The sequence below is a fragment of the Mastigoproctus giganteus genome, chromosome 11 (assembly GCF_048544385.1).
Source record: "Mastigoproctus giganteus isolate SK-2022 chromosome 11, ASM4854438v1, whole genome shotgun sequence".
Classification (NCBI taxonomy): Eukaryota; Metazoa; Arthropoda; class Arachnida; order Uropygi; family Thelyphonidae; genus Mastigoproctus; species Mastigoproctus giganteus.
In genome coordinates, this window is record NC_143585.1 from 12660300 (window position 1) to 12681164 (window position 20865).

The window sequence follows — 20865 nt, forward strand, 5'->3', positions numbered from 1 at the left end:
GTAAATAAAATTATCATAATAAATAATAATAAGTACAGTCTGACCTTTGTTTAATGAACTTCTTTATACCAGATTTTTCTGTTTAGCGAATTTTTTAAAATTAAAATTCGCAATTACATTTAAAATAGTGTTTGTAGAACAAAGAAAATTTTCTATATGAGATTACGTGGTTAAGGGATTATGAGAGACTTAACTGGGTACGCATTGTTTGCCTCTCTCGCCTTCAAGAAATTTAGGCAACAGTGCTGTTGCTAAGCACAATGGTAATCTCTTTAGCTTAAAAGATCACCATCGGCAACTGAGTGGTACCGGTAAAACCTATCCAACTTCCTGTCCCACATTTGATTGGATACGATGATGTGGTCACAAAGGAGCTGGAGGCAAAAAATAATTTTGATGTGATACACTTGGATTTCAACAAAGCTGTAACCCCAGGGGCTCATATCTGGTGAGTATGGGCTTGGCATACCCAGGGTCTGGAGTAAGCCTCAGGCTTCCTTACACCATATGGCTAATAATAATAATACTGTTGCACATGGAAGACTACTGTACAAATTGGAGCAGTATGGTATTAAGGGCAAGTTGCTACAATGGATAAAAGGGTGGTTGAGTGGGAGACGACGGAGAGTGGTAACCAATGGACGCTGCACTTTGTGGAATAATATTATTCATGGAGTTCCCCAGGGTTCGGTATTGGGCCCAATGTTGTTTTGTATATTTATCAACGATATTGTTGAAGGTATACAGGCTGGCCACGATTAACGCAATTAATTCGACTCGTGAGCACGTCGCTCAAAACAGAAACGCATTAATCGAATATAATAATCAATAGGAAAAATTATAATTGGTCCTTAACCTTCTGGAAGGTCCATAAAGAATTTTAAAAATACCTTTTAATAACTTTTTAACTGTATACAATGTAAAAAACAGCGGTTCCCAAACTGTGCGGTGCGGAATATTTTAAATTTTCGAGGGAAACACAGCAATACTCGATATCTGTCGGACACCAAGCGAACTATTAGCTCCAGGTAGTTCACAGTTTCAACATTTCTTATTAAGTTGTTTGGACCTAACTACTTAATAAACGGAGCTGTTAGGTATTTCTTTTGGTCTGGGTGTGGAGTGAAAAAATTACTGAGACACTAAGGGAGAAAGTGAACAGAGAAAGTTTGGGAACCTCTGACATAAAATACACAATGAAGAAATGACTGTTGCAGAAATATTTGGACAGTGTCGACTTTCTCTTTTCATCAATCAATTTCCGATAGCTGACAATCTTCTCTGGGCCCTGGCGAAATAAATATCGCAGAGAACCTCAAACCTTTTGTTTGAGGTTCTCTGCGATATGAAAGATTTCATCTAGTTCTTTTATCGTTATCTCCTTCGCAGTAACATTTTCACCTGGCTCATTTAAAAATTTGAATTTCTAAATGCAAGTCAGCATTGACTTTATTAGCGGGAGACAAACAAGTAACAAGTCTTCTTCCGATGGTTGATGGAACACACTGAAGCGGGCAGCAGGCAAACATTTGTTTATTGCCTGTCCGACACGAGGTAAGCTTAATGCGCAATTCAAATCTTTTTCAACTATCGCATAGAAAAAAAAAATCGCGTTAACTGGAAATTTGCATTGTGTAAAATGAAAAGTGGTATAATTTTTTTAAATAGTGGTAACTGAAAAAATGCGTTAATCGAACTCGCGTTATGCAAGGTCTGGCTGTATCAGGCTTAATGTCCAAGTATGCAGATAATACAAAGGTTAGCACAGTTCTTAATGACACTAATGGCAGTGTGCTACTGCAACATGATCTAGAAAATTTGGGCAAATGGGCTGAGATGTGGCAACTGAAGTTTAACATTGACAAATGCAAAATACTGCATATGGGTAAAAGTAACTCCCAAGAAACATACCAATTGTGTGATATGATACTTAGGGTTGTGGAAAATGAAAAAAACCAGGGAGTAAATGTGCATTCAATTATGAAGTTTTCTGAACAGTGCAGGTCGTGGGATCTTGTCAATGATATACAAGAATTTTGTGAGCAGGGATTAGGAGGTGATTACCCCTTGTATAAGGCAGTGGTCAGGCCACACGTTGAGTACTGCGTACAGGTCTGGAGACCTCAATTTAGGAAGGATGTAGAGCTGTTGGGGCAAGCACAGAGAAGGGCAACAAGATTGATGAGGTAAACGAAGGAGTTCTTTCTCTCTCTCTCTCTCTCTCCTTACCAAGAAAGGTTCAATTTCTGCAAATTACAGCTTCTGGAGAGTAGGCACTTGCGAGAGGGTGATCTGATTGAGGCGTAAAAGGCCTTAAATGGATTGAGCAGGCCTAATTTTGATGGGATTAAGATCTTCCTATTGTTCAGATTACGAGCCTGAGGGACATAAATTCAAATTGAGAAAGACAGTTATAGAATAAATGAGCGGAAATTTGCCTTAGCCAGCTGGTAGTTGATTGCTGAAACAGACTTCCATCTGTTGTTGTAGAAATTGATAGCTTAAATAAATTCAAGGAGGAACTCGACAAACTTTTAGAGGGAATGGATGTGTGAAATGGGTTTTCTTTTTTTTTTTTTTTTTTTTTGGCTAATGCTACCTAAGTTTGCTTTCTTGTATCACATACCTCTTCTACTACTACCAGTACTACATACTGAGAAGTTGAGCTGGTCAACTACTTTCTATGTATCCACAGCCAGTGGGCAGTTCAAGGGTATTCCATATTCGGACAATAGGCTCTGGTCAATCTACTACTGTAAGCATCCTGTTACAGTTTTATGAGAGAGTGGTTGTCCTGTACCCCAACAAAGGGTGATGAGTTGTTTTGCTGAAGTGAATAATGACACTTTGCCGTAAATTTCCTCCCTTCCTGTCCATATGGTCACAGTAATTGAATATCCAAGTGTCTCCGACATTTTGTACTGTTAAAATAATAATGATAATTATAATAATAATCATAATAATAAAATTCAAATTTAATCCAGGTTTGTAAACAATTGGAATGTTTTTTCTTTTTTTAATTTCCTCTTTATGCAGTCTTTCTACGCTGTATTCTTTTCTTTTGCGGCATACGTAAAATTAATTGGTCTTTTGTTGTTTTATTTAGCATTAGCATTAGTAGGGGCATATGATGCAACAAAGCAAGCTTATACATAATCATCAGCCAAAAAAAAAAAATTCCCTCCCCATTTCATCCATCCATCCATTCACTCCATATGATTGTCTAGTTCTGCCTTGGATTTATTTAAGCTGTCAACTTCTACAATGACAGATGGCAGTTTGTTCCAGCAATGAACCACCCGCTGGCTAAAGCCAAACTTCCGCTCATCTATTCTACAACTGCCTTTCCTCAATTTGAATTTATGTTCCCTCAGGCGATTAATCTGAGCAAGAGGAGGAATCCCACCAGCATTGAGCTTGCTCAAACCATTCAAGGCCTTATACACCTCAATAAGATCACCTTGCAGGTGCCTAGTCTGCAGACCCTGTAATTTGCATAACTTAAGCTTTTCTTCATAAGAGCAACCCTTTCTTCCATTCACTAAACTTGTTGCCCTTCTCTGTACTAGTTCCAGCAGCTCTGCATCTTTCCTAAAATGTATACAATACACTCCATGTCTGGACTGACCACCTTCAGTACTGTATAAAGGATCAGGAGTTGAATATTCCCGTATATAATTATACAAGGGGATAATTGCCCCCTTATCACTGCTAGAAAAATTCCTGTATATCATTGACAAGACACCATGAGCTACCCTTGCAGACCGTGTGCACTGCTCAGAAAACTTCATATCTCACTACACAATTACCCCCAGGTCTTTTTCATTCTCTGGGATTACTGCTACCCATATGCAGTATTTTACATTTGCCAATGTTACACTTCAGTTGAAACCTCTCAGCCCATCTGCTCAACTTTTCTAGATCCTGTTGCAGTAGCATACTGTCATTAGTGTCATTAACAACCCTACCCAACTTCAATCATCTGCAAACTTAGACAATAAGCCTGATATACCTTCACCAATATCATTAATAAATACAGAAAACAACAATGGAACCAACACTGAACCCTGGGGGATTCCACTAATAACATTAGCCCACAAAGAGCATTGTCCATTGATTACCACTCTATCTTCTCGCACTCAAACATCCCTTTATCTATAGCAGCAACTTGCCCTTAATGCCACACTGCTCTAATTTGTACATTAGTCTTTCATGTGCAACAGTATTAAAAGCTTTCCTAAGATCCAAGTGTATGATATCAGAATAATTTTTTTTATCCAATCAAATTGGTCAGACAAGACTTCTCCTTAACAAACCCATGCTATGTCCGAATTATAACTGTAGTCTTGTCTAGATGACCATGCAGTGCTTCTTTAACCAGTGCCTCCATTAATTTCCCTGGAACAGAAGTTAAACTAACAGGTCTGTAATTACTTGTGTCACCCTTTGATCCTCCTTTGTGAATTGCGGTCACATTTGCACATCTCCAGTCCATGGGTACCTCCCCTGAGTCCAAGGAAGCTGTCATAATTATGGCTAACGGTTTGCTTACTTCCTTTGCTGCCTCCTTCAATATAACTGGATAGATCCAATCCACCCCAAGTGCCTTTCGTATGTTTATCTTCAACAATTTCTGCTCCATTTTGCTCTCAGTTATTATAAGAAATTCTTTAGCTCATTGACATGGTTTAATACACCTCTGGCGTTCCCCTTCCAGAATAACTCCTCATTTGTAAATGTAGATGCAAAATACTGATTCGGTTTGTTAGCTTCCCTAAGCAGGATCATCAACAGTTGAACCCTCGACATGAAGTGGATCAATCTGATTCATTCCCTTCCTTCTAGAGTTTACATAAATTACTCTTTGCATCTTTTGCCACCGATTTCTCGTGATCTGCCTTTGCCTGCCTAACCTCCCTTTTGACTTGATTACAGACCAGCATATATCTACCATAGGCTGCTGTATCACCTAAATTAAAAATCGCAATATTCATGATCATCTGTTTATATAGCACAAAAACAGTATATAGATTATTTATAGCTTCAAACTTATTCAGTATCTCAGAACGTACACAGTTCTTGAATTGTGAAGTGTTGTGCATTCGAGCATGTATCGATGAAGCGGTCGCCTGATTGGTCCCTTAAAAGTTGCGTTCTGGACGGCAAATAGATGTATGCTGCTATGCAATATGTACACAGATTTAAATCACCCTCTGAAAACATGCCATTTGCAAAAAATTAATTTTCACCCCACCCTCTGGCTTTCATGCTGATGTGACATCTAGGGACGGCATTTTGTCAGCCAGCCTCGGGTGTCGAAATAGCTTGACACGGAACTGATATGGTCTGTCAGTGGCACCCCTGTGATACCAGCACCCTTGGCACCTGCTCCACTGTTGGAAACAAGAAAAGGCCTGTGTTATTTAATTAAATAACACAGTTAGACCTTGGTTATTTAATGCAGCACTAACACTAAGTTAAGTAATTCCTACAGTATATGTACTTACTCTGAGCAAGTAGAATATATGTATTTGCTCAGAGTGAAATACTTACCAGCTGATAAATGTGTGGCAGCACGATGTAAGGCAGAAGAACCAAATCTGGTAGTAGCATTTACATTAGCACCATTTTTCAATAATAATTTTACCATTTCAATATGCCTCTGATGTACTGCAAAGTGAAGTGGGGTAAAACCATCAGTATCATGCTGATTGATACTGCCATCTGAGTCAAATAATCGTTGGGCTATGAGAAGAAACAGAGTTAAAACCACAAAATGTCATTCGTCTTTCGATAACTTTAGTCAACTCTTTATTCTAAAAAGTAAAATATAATATGTGAAATATAATAAAGCTAATTATAAAAGATACACACATATATATATAAAATAAAACATTTGTTTCCATGATAACACCAGATTTTATTATTGTTATTTTTTTCACTATACCATAATTGCTATTTCATTTTAATGTCCTGATAGGTATATAATTAAATTTCAAAAGAAAATCACAGGTTACCAAAAAAAAAAATCCATTGAGAAGAACAGAGTCTTTGTAGTAGGCATTCCGCTCAAGTTTCACATTATCATTACAAGTTACTTAGTATTGCACTACACAAAAACATTTTTCTAATACCATTCTTAAATGTAAACTGAAGTTTAATCCTACTAAATACAGAATTAAACTTCAGTTCTTCCTTCTCTGTCCAGACAAGGAGAGACGTTACAGGTCCTGTGCACCATATGTAAAGACCTTGCAGGTACTGCACATCCAGTGCACAGTTCTTTTGTATGGCTCAGCATCCCACCACTGAATTTAGCTGAATTGTGGAAATTTAAATAGTCTGAATGACCAATAAGTATATGGATGGTATAGTATGGAGAGTTGCTGTATTTAGTTGATCTCTTGCTTCTTTTTCATCATGAGAGTGCGGAGGATACCCAGCAAAATCTGTGGCATTATGCAGGTTCACTGTACATCACTTTTCATGTACTGGATCAACTGCAGTGGCACATCTTGTTTCAAATGAAAATTTAGCTAACTGAACAGAACTTCTGCCATAAATTCTCATTTAAGAGGCACTGCCAAATTATGAGCTGTAGATAATTGGCTTATTTGTCTAGGTGCGAGTTCAACCATGTGTGACTCCTTTTGATTTTGAACCCAAAGGGAGATTTTCTGCTGTATAACATTAGACCTGATATTATCAACTTGTCTATACTGAAGGACTGCACAGAATGGTACAGTTCTGGTCCAATCAAAATGGTCTCCACATTCTTCCACAAACTAAACATGCCATTTATGGAATGGAAGAAACATTCATCTTTCCTCTTGTATATACACTTTTATGTCAGACAAAAGGAAGGAGTGATACAAAAAGACTTTAAATGATGTGAAATGGTTGCAGTGCAATTTATATCTGCACTCACATAATGGCCAAGTTTGAACAGGCACTTACATCATCAATAATGCATTTGCTGAGACATAACTCAGAGGCTGTTGACACTACTGTAGGTGTCGATGGATAAATGTATAAACTATTGGTTTGCAGAAACTGGTAGCATTGGCACAGACAAATGAAGCAACCTTATACAGCATCACCAAAATAAACCACTTCTCTCATCACCTGTCCATCCCACTAATCTGTCTAGTTACACTATAAAGCATTTAGGATGTAAGCCTCAAGTTATGAAAAAGTCTAGACTATATATAAGTAAAGTGCGAAAGCATCAATAATACATAGCCAAATCTGAATGAACAGAATATTAGCAAAGCAGCATCGTTTTAAGTTATATCTCATATTGTGAATACCTTCACAACGGGTTGCCATGATTTGCACTACTTCGAATAAGTAATGCTTCACCTGAGGAGAAGACTAATGTTATTTATTCTCAGCTGGATACCACCACCCAGACAGCACCGTTTCAGGGCTATTTGGCCCTTCTTTGGTGGGTGGGTGGGTAGGTACTCGAGTGATGCAATGATGAGATATATCTTAAAACGATGCTGCTTTGCTAATATTCTGTTCATTCAGATTTGGCTATGTATTATTAGTATGTATTGGCCGCATGGTGCAAGAAAGCCTATGGCTTATGCTGCACCAGCCAAAAAAAAAAAAAAAAACTAATAGAACAATGATAAAAAAAAATAATAATAAATAAATATATATATAATAATAATTAATAAAAAAAAAAGAAAATTAAACCTATCATCCTATGCGCTTCCCTGACCCGAAGGTACTATCCAGATGACCTTTGAATTTCCCCCAACTGTCAGCCTCTACCACCCATGTAGGCAACTTATTCCAATAATTTATAACTCGCTAACTAAAATAAAACTTACTGCAGTCCAATCTAAATATTTTCCCCCCGTAACTTGAGTTTATGTCCCCTAGTTCTAGCATCATTTATAATCTTGAAAATTCCGTCTTCATTCATTTTACTGATGCCTCTCACAGCCTTAAACACCTCAATCAAATCTCCTCTAAGGTGTCTAGTTTCAAAACTCTGCAACCCACATATTCGAAGTCTTTCTTCATATGGACACCCTTTTGCTGATCTCACCAGGCGAGTTACTCGTCTTTGCACACTTTCAAGAAGCTCAATGTCTTTCTTTAGGTGCGGTCTCCATACTTGAACACAGTATTCCAAGTGTGGTCTAACAAAAGCCTTATATAATGGGATTATCACGTCCCTATCTCTACTTGCAAAAGTTCGATAGATCATCGATAGGACACCATGGGCCTTCCTTTCAACCTGTTTACAATGCTCAGAGAATTTCATGTCTGACCGTATCGAGAGCCAAGTCCCTTTCCTCCAGTACTGGGTTTAGTTGAACTCCACCAAGTGAATAAGTTATTTTGGGATTACTATTTCCCAGGTGTAATACCTAACACTTTGTTGCATTAAAGCATAGCTGCCATTTTTCTGACCATTCCTGAAGTCTATCTAGGTCTCTCTGAAGAAGCTCAGCTTGACAGTGATCATTAACTACTCTATCAATTTTAACATCTTCTGCAAATTTAGACATCACACCCTCTATCCCTTCATCGATGTTGTTTATGAAAATTAAAAACAACAGTGGTCCTAATACTGATCCTTGGGGAACCCTACTTCTTACATCAACCCAATCTGAGGAATAGCCATTTATCACAACCCTCTGCCTCCTGCCCTGAAGCCATCCTGCTATTATTGATGCTTTTGCACTATACTTATACATAGTTTAGACTTTTCCATAGCTTGAGGCTTACGCCCTAAACGCTTTATAGTCTAAATACATCATACACCATCAGGCATTTCTCATATTGTTGAGTTATACTTCATAACTGTTTTGCCATCATTGCATCACTCGGGTACCTACCCACCCACCGAAGAAGGGCCAAATATCCCTGAAACAGTGATGTCTGGGTGGTGGTATTTTATTCGAAGTAGTGCAAATCATGGCAACTCGTTGTGAAGGTATTCACAATATGAGATTAGCATTAGCATTAGTAGAGGCATTTGATGCAAGAAAGCAAGCTTATGCAGCATCAGCCAAAAAAAAAAAAAAAAAAGTAACATAAATAAATAAAAAATAACCACTTCCACTTCACCCCTCTGTTTGTTCGAAATACCTGTCCAGCTGAGCCTTAAACTTATTTAGGCTATCAACTTCCACGACAAGGGATGGAAGTCTGTTCCACCTACCAACCACCTGCTGGCTAAAGGCAAATTTCCGCACATCTATTCTACATCTGTCTTTCCTCAATTTGAATTTATGCCCTCTCAGGTGATTATTCTGAGCAAGAGGAAGAATCCCATCAGCATTGAGCATGCTCAAACCATTCAAGGCTTTGTACACCTCTATCAGATCACCTCGCTGGTGGTGCCTAGTTTCCAGACACTGTAATTCGCAAAACTTAAGCCTTTCTTCGTAAGAGCACCCCTTTGTCCCATTCACCAATCTAGTTGCCCTTCTCTGTACTCTGACCATATAACTTAAATATAACTGAGATATAACTTAAAACGATGCTGCTTTGCTAATATTCTGTTCATTCAGATTTGGCTATGTATTATTGATGCTTTTGCACTATACTTATACACTGTCTAGTTACATAAATATAATTTCTTGTATGCACCGACCAAGTGAAAAGAACTTTAATAGTAAGCAAGGGAGTACACATAGAAAAACATAAAATGTAAACTGATACAAGGCACAAACATTCAAGAGATAACATATATTAAATTTAGCCCAATCAAAGGACACAGCAATAGAAGCTTTCGGCTGCTGAATGTAGCCTTTATCAACTAACTGAGCACTGGAAAGCGGTGGTTTTTATATGTGGTTAACTTTCAAGTATGTAAGCATGCAAGATCATGGAGTAGGAGTGTGGTTTGGGTGTGTGTGTGTGTGTGTGTGCAAAGGGGAATGAGGGAGAGGAAGAAAGTTGTCTAGGGATGGGGAGGTGAGGGAAGGGGGAGAGCGAGAAGAAGGAAGGGAGAACATTGTGGTAGGTGACTGCTGTGGTAGGCAGCTGCCAAGCTTGTGGAGTATGAGAGGCTCAAAGATGGGATGTGTGTAGGTGCCACAGTCTCTGTTGATTGTAGTTCTGATGAACTTGATGTGTGCCAATTCTAACTAACAGTCGATCTTGAAAATCCTATAATTTTAGTGTCACTGGGTGTAATTTCATATCTCTCCTGCCAACAGTGAGCAGCTAGTGCCGAATGAGCAAAGTCAGCTCTAGTGATGCAACGTGGTGGTCCCAAAGATCAAGCAACAAATAGCTTTGCCGACAAAGCTAGCGACACTGTCCTAGCAAAGTATGTGGTAAATGATCTTGCTCAGCTTCAGAGATGGAATCGATGTTTTAAGGGGTGTATGTGGATTTCAATTTCTTTCCAGGTGTTTGAACGGTGTGGATGTTGTAGCTGTGAAGGATTCTGGACATCACCTGTGATAATGTAGGCTAAAATGGGATGCACGGTGCTCTCCAGGGAAAAGAAAGGAATTACTGATTAAAGATGTAATGCAAATTATATGGCAATCACAGCATGGTTTTGTCAAGGGCAGTCTTGTCTAACCAATCTGACGTTACTATGATGCAGTAACCAAGAAACTGGATGCATAAAATAATTTTGACATCATATATAGATTTCGGGAAGACTTTTGATAATGTTGCACATAAAAGACTGCTGTACAAAATGGAGCAGTGTGGCATTAAGGGTAAGTTATTGCTGTGGATAAAGGGTTGGTTAAGCGGAAGAAAACAGAGAGTGGTTATCAATGAACATTGTTCTTGATGGACTAATGCTATTAGTGGAGTTCACCAGGGTAACCTCAGTGCTGGGTCCATTGTTGTTTTCAATATTTATCAATAATACTGATGAAAGTATATCACGCATAATGTCTAAGTTTGCAAATGATACAAAGGTTGGCAGGGTGATTAATGACAGTCATCAGGATGAGCTACTGCAACAAGATCTATGAAAATTGGGTCGATGGACTGAGAAATGGTAATTGAAATTCAATATTGACAAATGCAAGGTACTGTGCATGTGTAGTAGTAACCTTAGGGTAACTTATCAACTGTGTAGTACTACACTAAGGGTAGTGGAGAATGAAAAAGACCTGGAGGTAACTGTGCAGTCAGACATGAAATTCTCTGAGCAGACATGCTGCCAGGACAGCTCATGGGGTTTTGTCAATGATATACAAAAACTTTGCTAGTAGGATTAAGGAGGTGGTTATCCCTTTGTATAAGGCCATGGTTAAGCCACATCTTGAGTACTGTATACAGATCCATAGGCCTCACTTTAGGAAGGATGTAGATATCTTGGAAAACATGCAGAGGACAACCAGAATGGTGAACGAAACAAAAGGGTGCTCTTACCTAGAAAACCTACAGTTCTGAAAATTATTCTAGAGACCAGGCACCTACAGTGAGATCTGATTGAGGTATTTAAAGCCTTGACTAGATTGAGTAACCTGAAGGTTAATATAGTATTCTTCCACTTGCTGAGACTACATACATGAGGGGGCATAAATTAAAGTCAGCAAGTGGTTCATTGTTAGAAAAGGCTTCCATCTGTTGTTGTGGAAGTGGATGGATTGAATAAATTCAAGGGAGAACTACACAAATTCTTGGAGGATAGCATAAGTTTAGCTTACTGTGAAAGCATTAAGAAAAAAAAAAAAAGGAAGGGGAGATAAGAAATTGGAATTTATGTTTCTAGAAAGTGGTCAAGGTTAAATTACTATGGTTAAGAATGAAGCAACCGCCCCACTAAAAAGAACCTTTGACCTACGGAGGACGAGGTTCAAATTCTCCAAACAAGGTAGAGCGAAGCGGACATTAAGGGTATAGCAGGGTGAGAACGTTAGATGGCCAAGGGCTCTGTCCAGATAATCAGGGACTAGGTAAAAATAAGGGGGTGTGATTGGTATAAAGGTAGCTGAGAGATAGGAAAAAGAGGTTCTCTTTTTGGGTAATACTTTGGAGGTGTCTGGAGGTAAGGTAGTAGCAACGTGTACATAGATCAGACGAGAAAGGTTAGATAAGGGTTCAATTTATAGTTAGCAATGGATCGGAATTTGCAGAACAGAAATGTTGGAAATATAAGAAAGGTAGAGGAAGCTGAAAATGTAAAAGGACTCCCAAAATAAAGTCAAGCAATGGAGGACTCATCTCTATTGAATAAGCTGGCCCAACCTGGTGTAAGTAGGATTTTGATCAGTTTATTCCCCTGAAATTTTGGCCCAGGGAAGCAAAAGTAATTAATAACTTTAGAACTCCAATTCAAAGAGGCACTCTGTATTCTTATAAACTAGGAATGCTTAAAGTAAATTATGATCAATGATTATTTTCACTGTAATGCTGTATGACCCAATACCATGAGTAAAGAATACCGAGGAGGAAAATCGCTGTAATAACAAAATGTTAGTGATATGGGAGAAACAGTGCTATTTGCTTGAATTAAGCTATGAATTATAAATACCTTATAGGGAATTTTAACTTAACACAAGGACCTATGTACCTATCTTATGTTTTGTTTGTTTCATTAAACATTATTGAATGTGTGTGTGTGTGACTAATGTCATGTTGTATCACTCTACTCCAGTTAAGATTTAACGTCCTGATCCTGTAAGAAGTCAGTGGCCCAAGGTAACATAAAGTTAACCTAAATAACAGTAGGTGATCAAAATATATATAAAATAATTATATACACTGGTGTTCAAACAAAGTGCATCACCTATGAATTACACATTTCTAACCCTTTTTTGCGATGGTATGTTACATTAATAACTAGCATCACAAATATAAATATAAACAAAAGGTATTTATTAATAGTTAAGGCAAAGCTAAGTAATATTTGACAGATGCTCAAAATATTCCAAAATGAGCATTTGCAACCTTTATACAACAGTTTTGGTAAACACGACAATTATGGCTGAAATTTTATCAGAAGCCCTCAATTTGCTTCAGTTTATCATTTTAAATGGAAATCAAAATGAAAAGTTCACCAGAAGATAATCAACTGATAGTTCGTGGTTCCAAACACAAATTATTACTTCCTGAAGTTCACAAAGGGTCTTTGGTTTCTTCCTGGCAACTGCAGATTCCACACAATTCACACAACAGTTCACTATAGGATTCAGGTCCGGGCTGTTTCCTGGCCAGCTGAGAGTTGTAGTGGATCGTTCTTCCAACCATTTTTTCACCTATAACAAATTTAAACACATTACTCTCAAACCTCTAATGCAGAAATAAAGCTAAAGTAACTACAGAAGTGCCTACTTCACTTTTTGCCTAATGACAAGGAGCATAGACATCCTGAAAGATGCAGTTACTAGGCAGGTTGAAATGAACTTTAAAGGTTGGCAGCAATTTGCCTTCCAATATAGCCAGGTATCCATTGGCATTTACGGAACCTTTTATAAACTGCAGGTGACCTACTCCGTGATACGAAATGCACCCCCATATCATTTAACTGGTAGGGAATTTCACTGTAGACACCATACAGTCTGGATGGCATTCTTCACCACGTCTACGGCAAATTGTTTGTTGGAATCCTTTTGACATACTCCTTACACCAAATTAATCGGGCCTTTTTCATTTTTTGTGTGAGGAGAGGCTTCTTCTTAGGACGACAAGCTATAAGTCCATTTTTGAAGAGGCATCTTCTGACTGTTACTGCAATTGCTACCACTCCTGCATGTTCTTCCCATTCTCTTTCCAGCTCAGGCGAAGAAGCTTCATGGTTTTTAAGGCATAAGCGCTTCAAAACGTGGTCCTGTTTTGGCGTAGAGACTTGTTTGAATTCGGTTCCTTTTTTCCTATCAGCAGAACCAGTATTCTTGAGTTTGGAAAGAAATCTACTCACTGTCAACTGATTACAAGACACTCTATAAGCAATATGACAGAAGAACATCCTTCCTCACATAAAGCAACAATAGTACTCTTTCTTTGTGGTGTCAACTGCACATAACTTGCCATCCTGATACAAGCAAGGAATGACTGCAACTCTTGCAAAGCGTGCTTATATAGCTGAAAGTATCATCTGATGCAATATTATGTCATCACCTACACATGTCAATCTTATCTGATGAAATCTGTAAAAAAATATTGGCATATACTTACATTATTGGGACAACAATTACAATTTCAAGGGATGATGCACTTTCTTTGAACACTTTCTTTCGGGTTTTTTTTTTTTTTTTTTGGTTGATACTATACAAGCTTGCTTTCTTGCATCATTTGCCATTACTACTACAACTATTATATTATAATAGTAGAATTTAGAATTATATTATAAATAACAGGTTACACAGATAATAAATATAAATTAAAAATATAAACAATAATAATATAAAAATAAAAACTAATAAAAGAATTATAAAAAAATCAGGTTCTTATAAATAATATATTATGTTATATTATAAATAATTATAATATAATTGAAGAGGCCAGGATCCATAAGTAGAAGGCCTGATGTAGCCGAGTGGTCAGGAGCGAGAGTGCATAGCATGCATTCCTTGAGTGGATCGGTGTTCAAGCCCATGACTACTAAATACGATAAATATTTGTATTGACGATTTATTGTAAACTCTACTGACTTGGTTGTCGTGCCGGAGTATAAACAGAAAATTTTTAAGGTATAAATACTGTTCTAACTGGAGAAATGGAAAAGAAGATTGTAGGTAAAAACAAATTAATAACTTTAATAAAAATAAAATACAAATACAAAAAAGTAAAAAGTAGCTTTTGAGTCTGAGGGAATCTTCATCAGCTAGACATAAACATTAATATGAAACAGAATGCCCAAGCATGGTCATGCAAGACAACAAAGCATGACATGCGTGAGAGCAACAGAGGAACAATCATCAGTTAGAACCAGATGCTTGGAACTGTGAATGCAGGGTGTGCACTTGTGGCATGTGCCAATGTTTATCACAATTCTGAATAACTGCCTCCATAAGTGGATGTATGTGCATGCCTCTGTTGCGGTTAAAACTACTATGACAAGCGGATATGTGGAGTGATTCAAGCCATAATTGCTGATGGTAATTCTGCGAATAGTTGACGATTTCGATATCTTGACAGGGATTAAGGTGGTGCTGAGATGACCAGTAGTGCTCTGCGACAATGGAGTGTTCACGAATGAGCCGCTGTGCAACAAGGAGGGGACAGATGTTTTTACCCTCGAGAGAAGAGATTGCAGTCTTTTGCCGGGAAGCTGTAGACATTTTATTCAGTGGGCATGTAAAATCTTAGAGAGGTGTGATACACCAGGGTAGTAATGGATAAATGCAGTCGAGATCGTGTCCTCATCATGGGAGGACCCGGTGCATGCAGCCAGCTCACGGGCCTGCAGGTCGCACTTGTCCATGGCACTGAGAGGTGGCAACAGAAGCTAAATATTAACAAATACAAGCACTCCCTATAATAGCAATAATTCCATTATAACATACCAATTGGGTGGTACCACAATAAAGACAGTGAGAACAAAAGAGACCTAGGGGTAAATGTACAAGTCTGACATGAAGTTCTCAGAGCAGTGAAGATGGGCTACTGGGACAGCTAATGGGGGTTCTACCAATGATATACAGGAACTTTGCTGGCAGGGACAGGGAGGTGTTTATCCCATTGTATAAGGTAATGGTTAGGCCATGACTTGAGTACTGCATACAAGTATGGAAGCCTTATTTTAAGAAAGAGATGTGGCTCTCTTGGAACAGGTGCAAAGAAGAAAGATTAGTCCAGAATTTGGACTTGGAAACTAGACACTTGTGAGGAGACCTGGTTGAAATGTTTAAGGCTTTAAATGGATTTATAAACTTAACGATGATGGCATCTTTACTCTTATTAAAACATGATGGGGTTCAGACAACACAATATGTGGATGGATGTGGAAATATGATTTCAGTCTGCAGATTGAATATATTTAAGGAAGAACATATTTGAGAACATATCTATACAAATTATTAAAGGGAATGGACAGGTGATGTGGGTTTTTTTTTTTTTGCTGATGCTGTATAAGCTTGCTTCCTTGCATCATATTCCACTACTGATACAGCATGGTAGCAGTTCTCATTGCTGTACTAGTGAGGATTTCGAGAAGGTGATATGGACAGAAATAGTCAAATTTTAAAATTAAAATATTCAACATTTTAGTTGGTATCATGGAGAACTTCAATATGACAGCTAATGTAAATTTTTAGGGACACACAAGTTATTGGGTTAATGACAAAGTTTGCTGATAATACAAAGATATTGGCAGGATGGTTAATGACAGGAGCCAGGGTATGTTACTGCAACAAGACCTAGAGAAATTAGGCAGATAAGCTGAGAAGTGACAAGTGAGACTTAACGTTGATAAATGCAAGTACTCTGTATGGTAGCAGTGATCCCATATTAACATACCAATTTGGTGGTATCACACCCAAGTTGGTGGCAAATGAAAGAGACCAATGCATAATTGTAAAGCTCAACATTAAGATCTCTGAGCACTGCAGACAGGCAGCTGCTAGGACAGCTCATAAGATTCTGTCAATAATAACACAAGAATTTTGTCAAAGGGACAAGAAGGTGGTTATCCCATTGTATAAGGCAATAGTTAGGCTGCACCAAGATGTGGAAAAATGAGTACTGCATATGGACGTAACCTCATTTTAGGAATGTAAATCTGTTGGAACAATCTACTGGAAAAGAACACAAGATTAGTCAGAGACACAAAAGGACACTCTTACCAAAAAAGGCTTCAGTTCTGAAAATTGCAACATCTGGGGATTAGGCAACTCCAAGGAGACCTGTTTGATGAGTGATTTTAGTGTTTTAAGGCTTTAAACAGATGTCATCAGCATTTAGTAAACTAAATGCTAATGGCATCCTTACTCTTTCTTGGATGACACACTTAATCCACACTTGGATGACACACAAGTAAACAATTCAAATTGAAAAAGGATAATTGGAGGATAAATGTGGAAAAAAATGCTTTTTGCTATAATGTGATTGTTGGAACAAATTTCCATCTAGTTTTATGCACTGGTTACTTTGAATAAATTTAAGAAAGGGCTACAAAAAATTATTAGCCTTGCATCATTTACCACTACTACTAATACTATATTCATTTATTAACACCCAATCCTGCTTCTTGGTATGGATGCTCCAAATGAGAATGAAATAATCTGAGAAAAAGAAAGCATTATAAAGAAAAACCAGTAAAAATACCATTTTAATATATATTAGAATAGCACTTATGTTAAGTTTTCATACTCATATCAGTATGAAAACTTAACATAATAAGTAATGAATATAACTCTTTTTCTACACATTTAGTTATAGCCTATCCCAGTGAAATACTAGACTACTCTGTAAAAAATGCAAACTAAAATTTGTTCATACTCCACACCTAAATAACAGTTTGAAGAAAATGTAACACTATAATAATAGTGTTACATTTACTATAATAATAATAACACTAAATAAAAAATTAAAATAAAAACATTTCTTCCCATAATAATTAGAGCAATTAATATGTAAGGTTTCCCAAAACTTACCCATTACAACATATTCCAACCTTGCACATACACATAAATGAATCTTCATTTCATTTGGTCATCAGCCATAAGCATATTCACTCTCAGCCATGCGAGGCTTAACATAACTTGCTAAGATATATAAAAAAAAACCAGATAAACATTCTACAGCCTTTATCAATTAATAAAGAACTAAAAATTTAAACTAACAATAATAGCATACATTTTAATTTTAAAAAATTGGAAAATTACAACATAAAATTAAACTACATATCTAATACTAAAAATTATTGCAAAGATGGCAAATTCATACATTAGTACTAAAATCTTTAAATGACTTCAGCTGCAAGTAAAATGTTTGCAATTTCTGGCCAGTAACACTTGGTACGAACCAAGTGTTATTGGCCGGAAGAATGGTAATACCATACTGGCAGAGGTAACTTATAAACCAGTTGATCTTAATCCAAAGGATACGCAAAAACACCCAGAATGCAGTTGGGGCAATATATATGTACGTTGGGTAAACTGTAAACCACATTCCTCGTGATTGTATTCTTCCCTATATTAGCATTAGTAGAGGCATTTGATGCAAAAAAGCAAGCTTATGCAGCATCAGCCAAAAAATAAAATAAATAAATATATAAAAAATAACCACTTCCACTTAACCCCTCTGTTCGTTCGAAATACCTGTCCAGCTGAGCCTTAAACTTATTCAGGCTATCAACCTCCACGACAAGGGATGGAAGTCTGTTCCACCAACCAACCACCCGCTAGCTAAAGGCAAATTTCCTCACGTCTATCCTACATCTGACTTTCCTCAATTTGAATTTATGCCCTCTCAGATGATTATTCTGGGCAGGAGGAAGAATCCCATCAGCATTGAGCATGCTCAAACCATTCAATGCTTTGTACACCTCTATCAGATCACCTCGCAGGTGCCTAGTCTCCAGACACTGTAATTTGCAAAACTTAATCCTTTCTTCGTAAGAGCACCCCTTTGTTCCATTCCTAATCATGTCGCCCTTCTCTGTACTCGTTCCAGCATCTCTACATCCTTCTTGAAATGAGGCCTCCAGACCTGTATACAGTACTCTAGGTGTGGCCTGACCATTGCCTTATACAAGGGAATAATTACCTCTTTATCCCTGCTAGAAAAATTCCTATATATCATCGACAATACACCATATGCTACTCTTGCAGCCCATCTGCACTGCTCAGAAAACTTCATATCTGCCTGCACAACCACCCCCAGGTCCCTTTCATTCTCTACCACTGTCAGTGTATTACCACAGAGTTGATACGTTGCTCTGGGGTTGCTGTTTCCCATATGTAGTACTTTACATTTGTCAAGGTTAAACTTCATTTGCCACCTCTCAGCCCATCTGCTCGGCCTTTCCAGATCCTGTTGCAGTAGCATGGTGTCAGTAGTGTCCTTGACAACCCTGCCAACCTTCGTATCGTCTGCAAACTTGGACATTAAGCTTGATATACCATCATCAATATCATTTATAAATACAGAAAACAATAATGGAGCCAATACTGAACCCTGAGGGACTCCACTAATAACATTAGTCCACGATGAGCTGTGTCCATTGACCACTCTCTGTCTTCTCCCCCTCAACCACCCCTTTATCCATAGCAGCAATTTGCCTCCAATGCCACACTGCACCAATTTGTGCAGCAGTCTTCCATGTGCAACAGTATCAAAAGCCTTTCTAAGATCCAAGTATATAATATCAAAGTTATTTCCTGCATCCAGTTCTTTTGTGACTGCATCATAGTATCCAATCAAATTGGTCAGGCAAGACTTCCCCTTAACAAAACCATGCTGTGTCTGAGCTATAACTGAAGTCTTGTTTAGAAGATCCTGCAGTGCTTCTTTAACCAGTGCCTCCATTAATTTTCCAGGACCAGAAGTTACACTAACAGGTCTATAATTACTTGTTGCCCTTTGATCCTCCTTTGTGAATTGGGGTAACATTTGCACATCTCCAGTCCATGGGTACTTCCCCTGAGTCCAAGGAAGCTCTCATAATTATAGCTAAGGGTTTGCTTACTTCCTTTACTGCCTCCTTTAATATAACTGGATAGGTCCCATCCACCCCAGGTGCCTTTCTTGTATTTATCTTCAACAATTTCTCCTCCACTTTACTCTCAGTTATTACAAGATTCTCTAGCTTACTGTCAGAGTTGAATACACCTCTGGCATTCCCCTCGCTGAATAACTCCTCATGTGTGAATGTTGATGCAAAATATTCATTTAGTTTGTTAGCTACCTGAGCAGGATCATCAACAGCTGACCCATCAATATCAAGTGGACCAATCTGATTCATCCCCTTCCTTCTAGAGTTTACATAAGTAAAGAACTCTTTGCTGTTTTTCTTTGCATCCCTTGCCAAAGATTTCTCGTAGTCTGCCTTAGCCTGCCTAACCTCCTTTGTAACTTGGTTACAGATCAACTTGTATCTATCGTAGGCTTCTGTGTCACGTGTTAATTTGTATGTATACCATGCATTTTTCTTCTCTGCCATATGTCTCATTAGTTCATCTGACATCCACTTAGGCCTAAACCTTCAACAATATTTCTTAGTTGGTATGTAAAGCCTAGTAGCTTCCAAGTTCTTTCATTGCTTCCCATTTTGAATTTGCTGTTGGTAACATCATCAGTTGGTCCCACTGTATAGAATTTATATACTGTCTCAGTCCATCGTAGTCGCCTTTACGAAAGCAATAACCCTTCCCTTTACCCCTAATGGTAGTTACCTCTTTGAGTAAATCCCACTTCAGCACACTGTGATCACTGCCACCTAGTGGTTCATTTACCTGCAGATTCTTAATGCATGAAGAATCACTACTGATAACCAAATCAAGAGTATTACTCCCTCTAGTTGCCTCCCGAACATGCTGATGTAGAAAACATCAGCATGTTCCAATAAATCCACAAAACCTTGCTAGTGTCTGAGTGACCAGCCCCCAAATTCCAGTCAATATCTGGGAAATTAAAATCCCCCATTATAAGACTCTCTGATTTACTGGCCCACTCTATTTCCCTGTACAATTTCTTATTATACTCATCAGAGTCATTAGGCCTATAGCACACTCCTACTCTCAATTTTGATCTCCCAATGCTTATGTCACACCAAACTGACTCGACACTGCTCTGTCCAGCAATGTCGACTGGCTTCACTTCCTTGGATTTTATGTATTTCTTAACTAAAAGCATAACCCCTCCTCCCTTCGTATCCCTTATGCAGACATTGTACTCCCCAAATTCCAGTTCTGCATTCCTTATATCTGTGTGACACCATGTCTCTGAAATCCCCACAATATCTGCCTTTGATGTTTTGAG

The 20865-nt window shown here is 38.0% G+C and overlaps 1 protein-coding gene across 1 annotated transcript in view; it reads right to left on the bottom strand.

Moving 5' to 3' along the window:
* Positions 1–20865, bottom strand: part of LOC150077722 (uncharacterized) — a 50054-nt gene that overhangs the window by 15163 nt on the left and 14026 nt on the right. Inside the window, exons 2-3 of the mRNA XM_090385226.1 lie at positions 17538–17648; positions 5554–5745 (exon numbers count right to left, since the gene is read on the bottom strand). Coding sequence (XP_090241352.1) covers positions 5554–5745; positions 17538–17586 — 241 coding nt within the window. The 5' untranslated portion in view covers positions 17587–17648. The remainder of the gene's footprint in view (positions 1–5553; positions 5746–17537; positions 17649–20865) is intronic.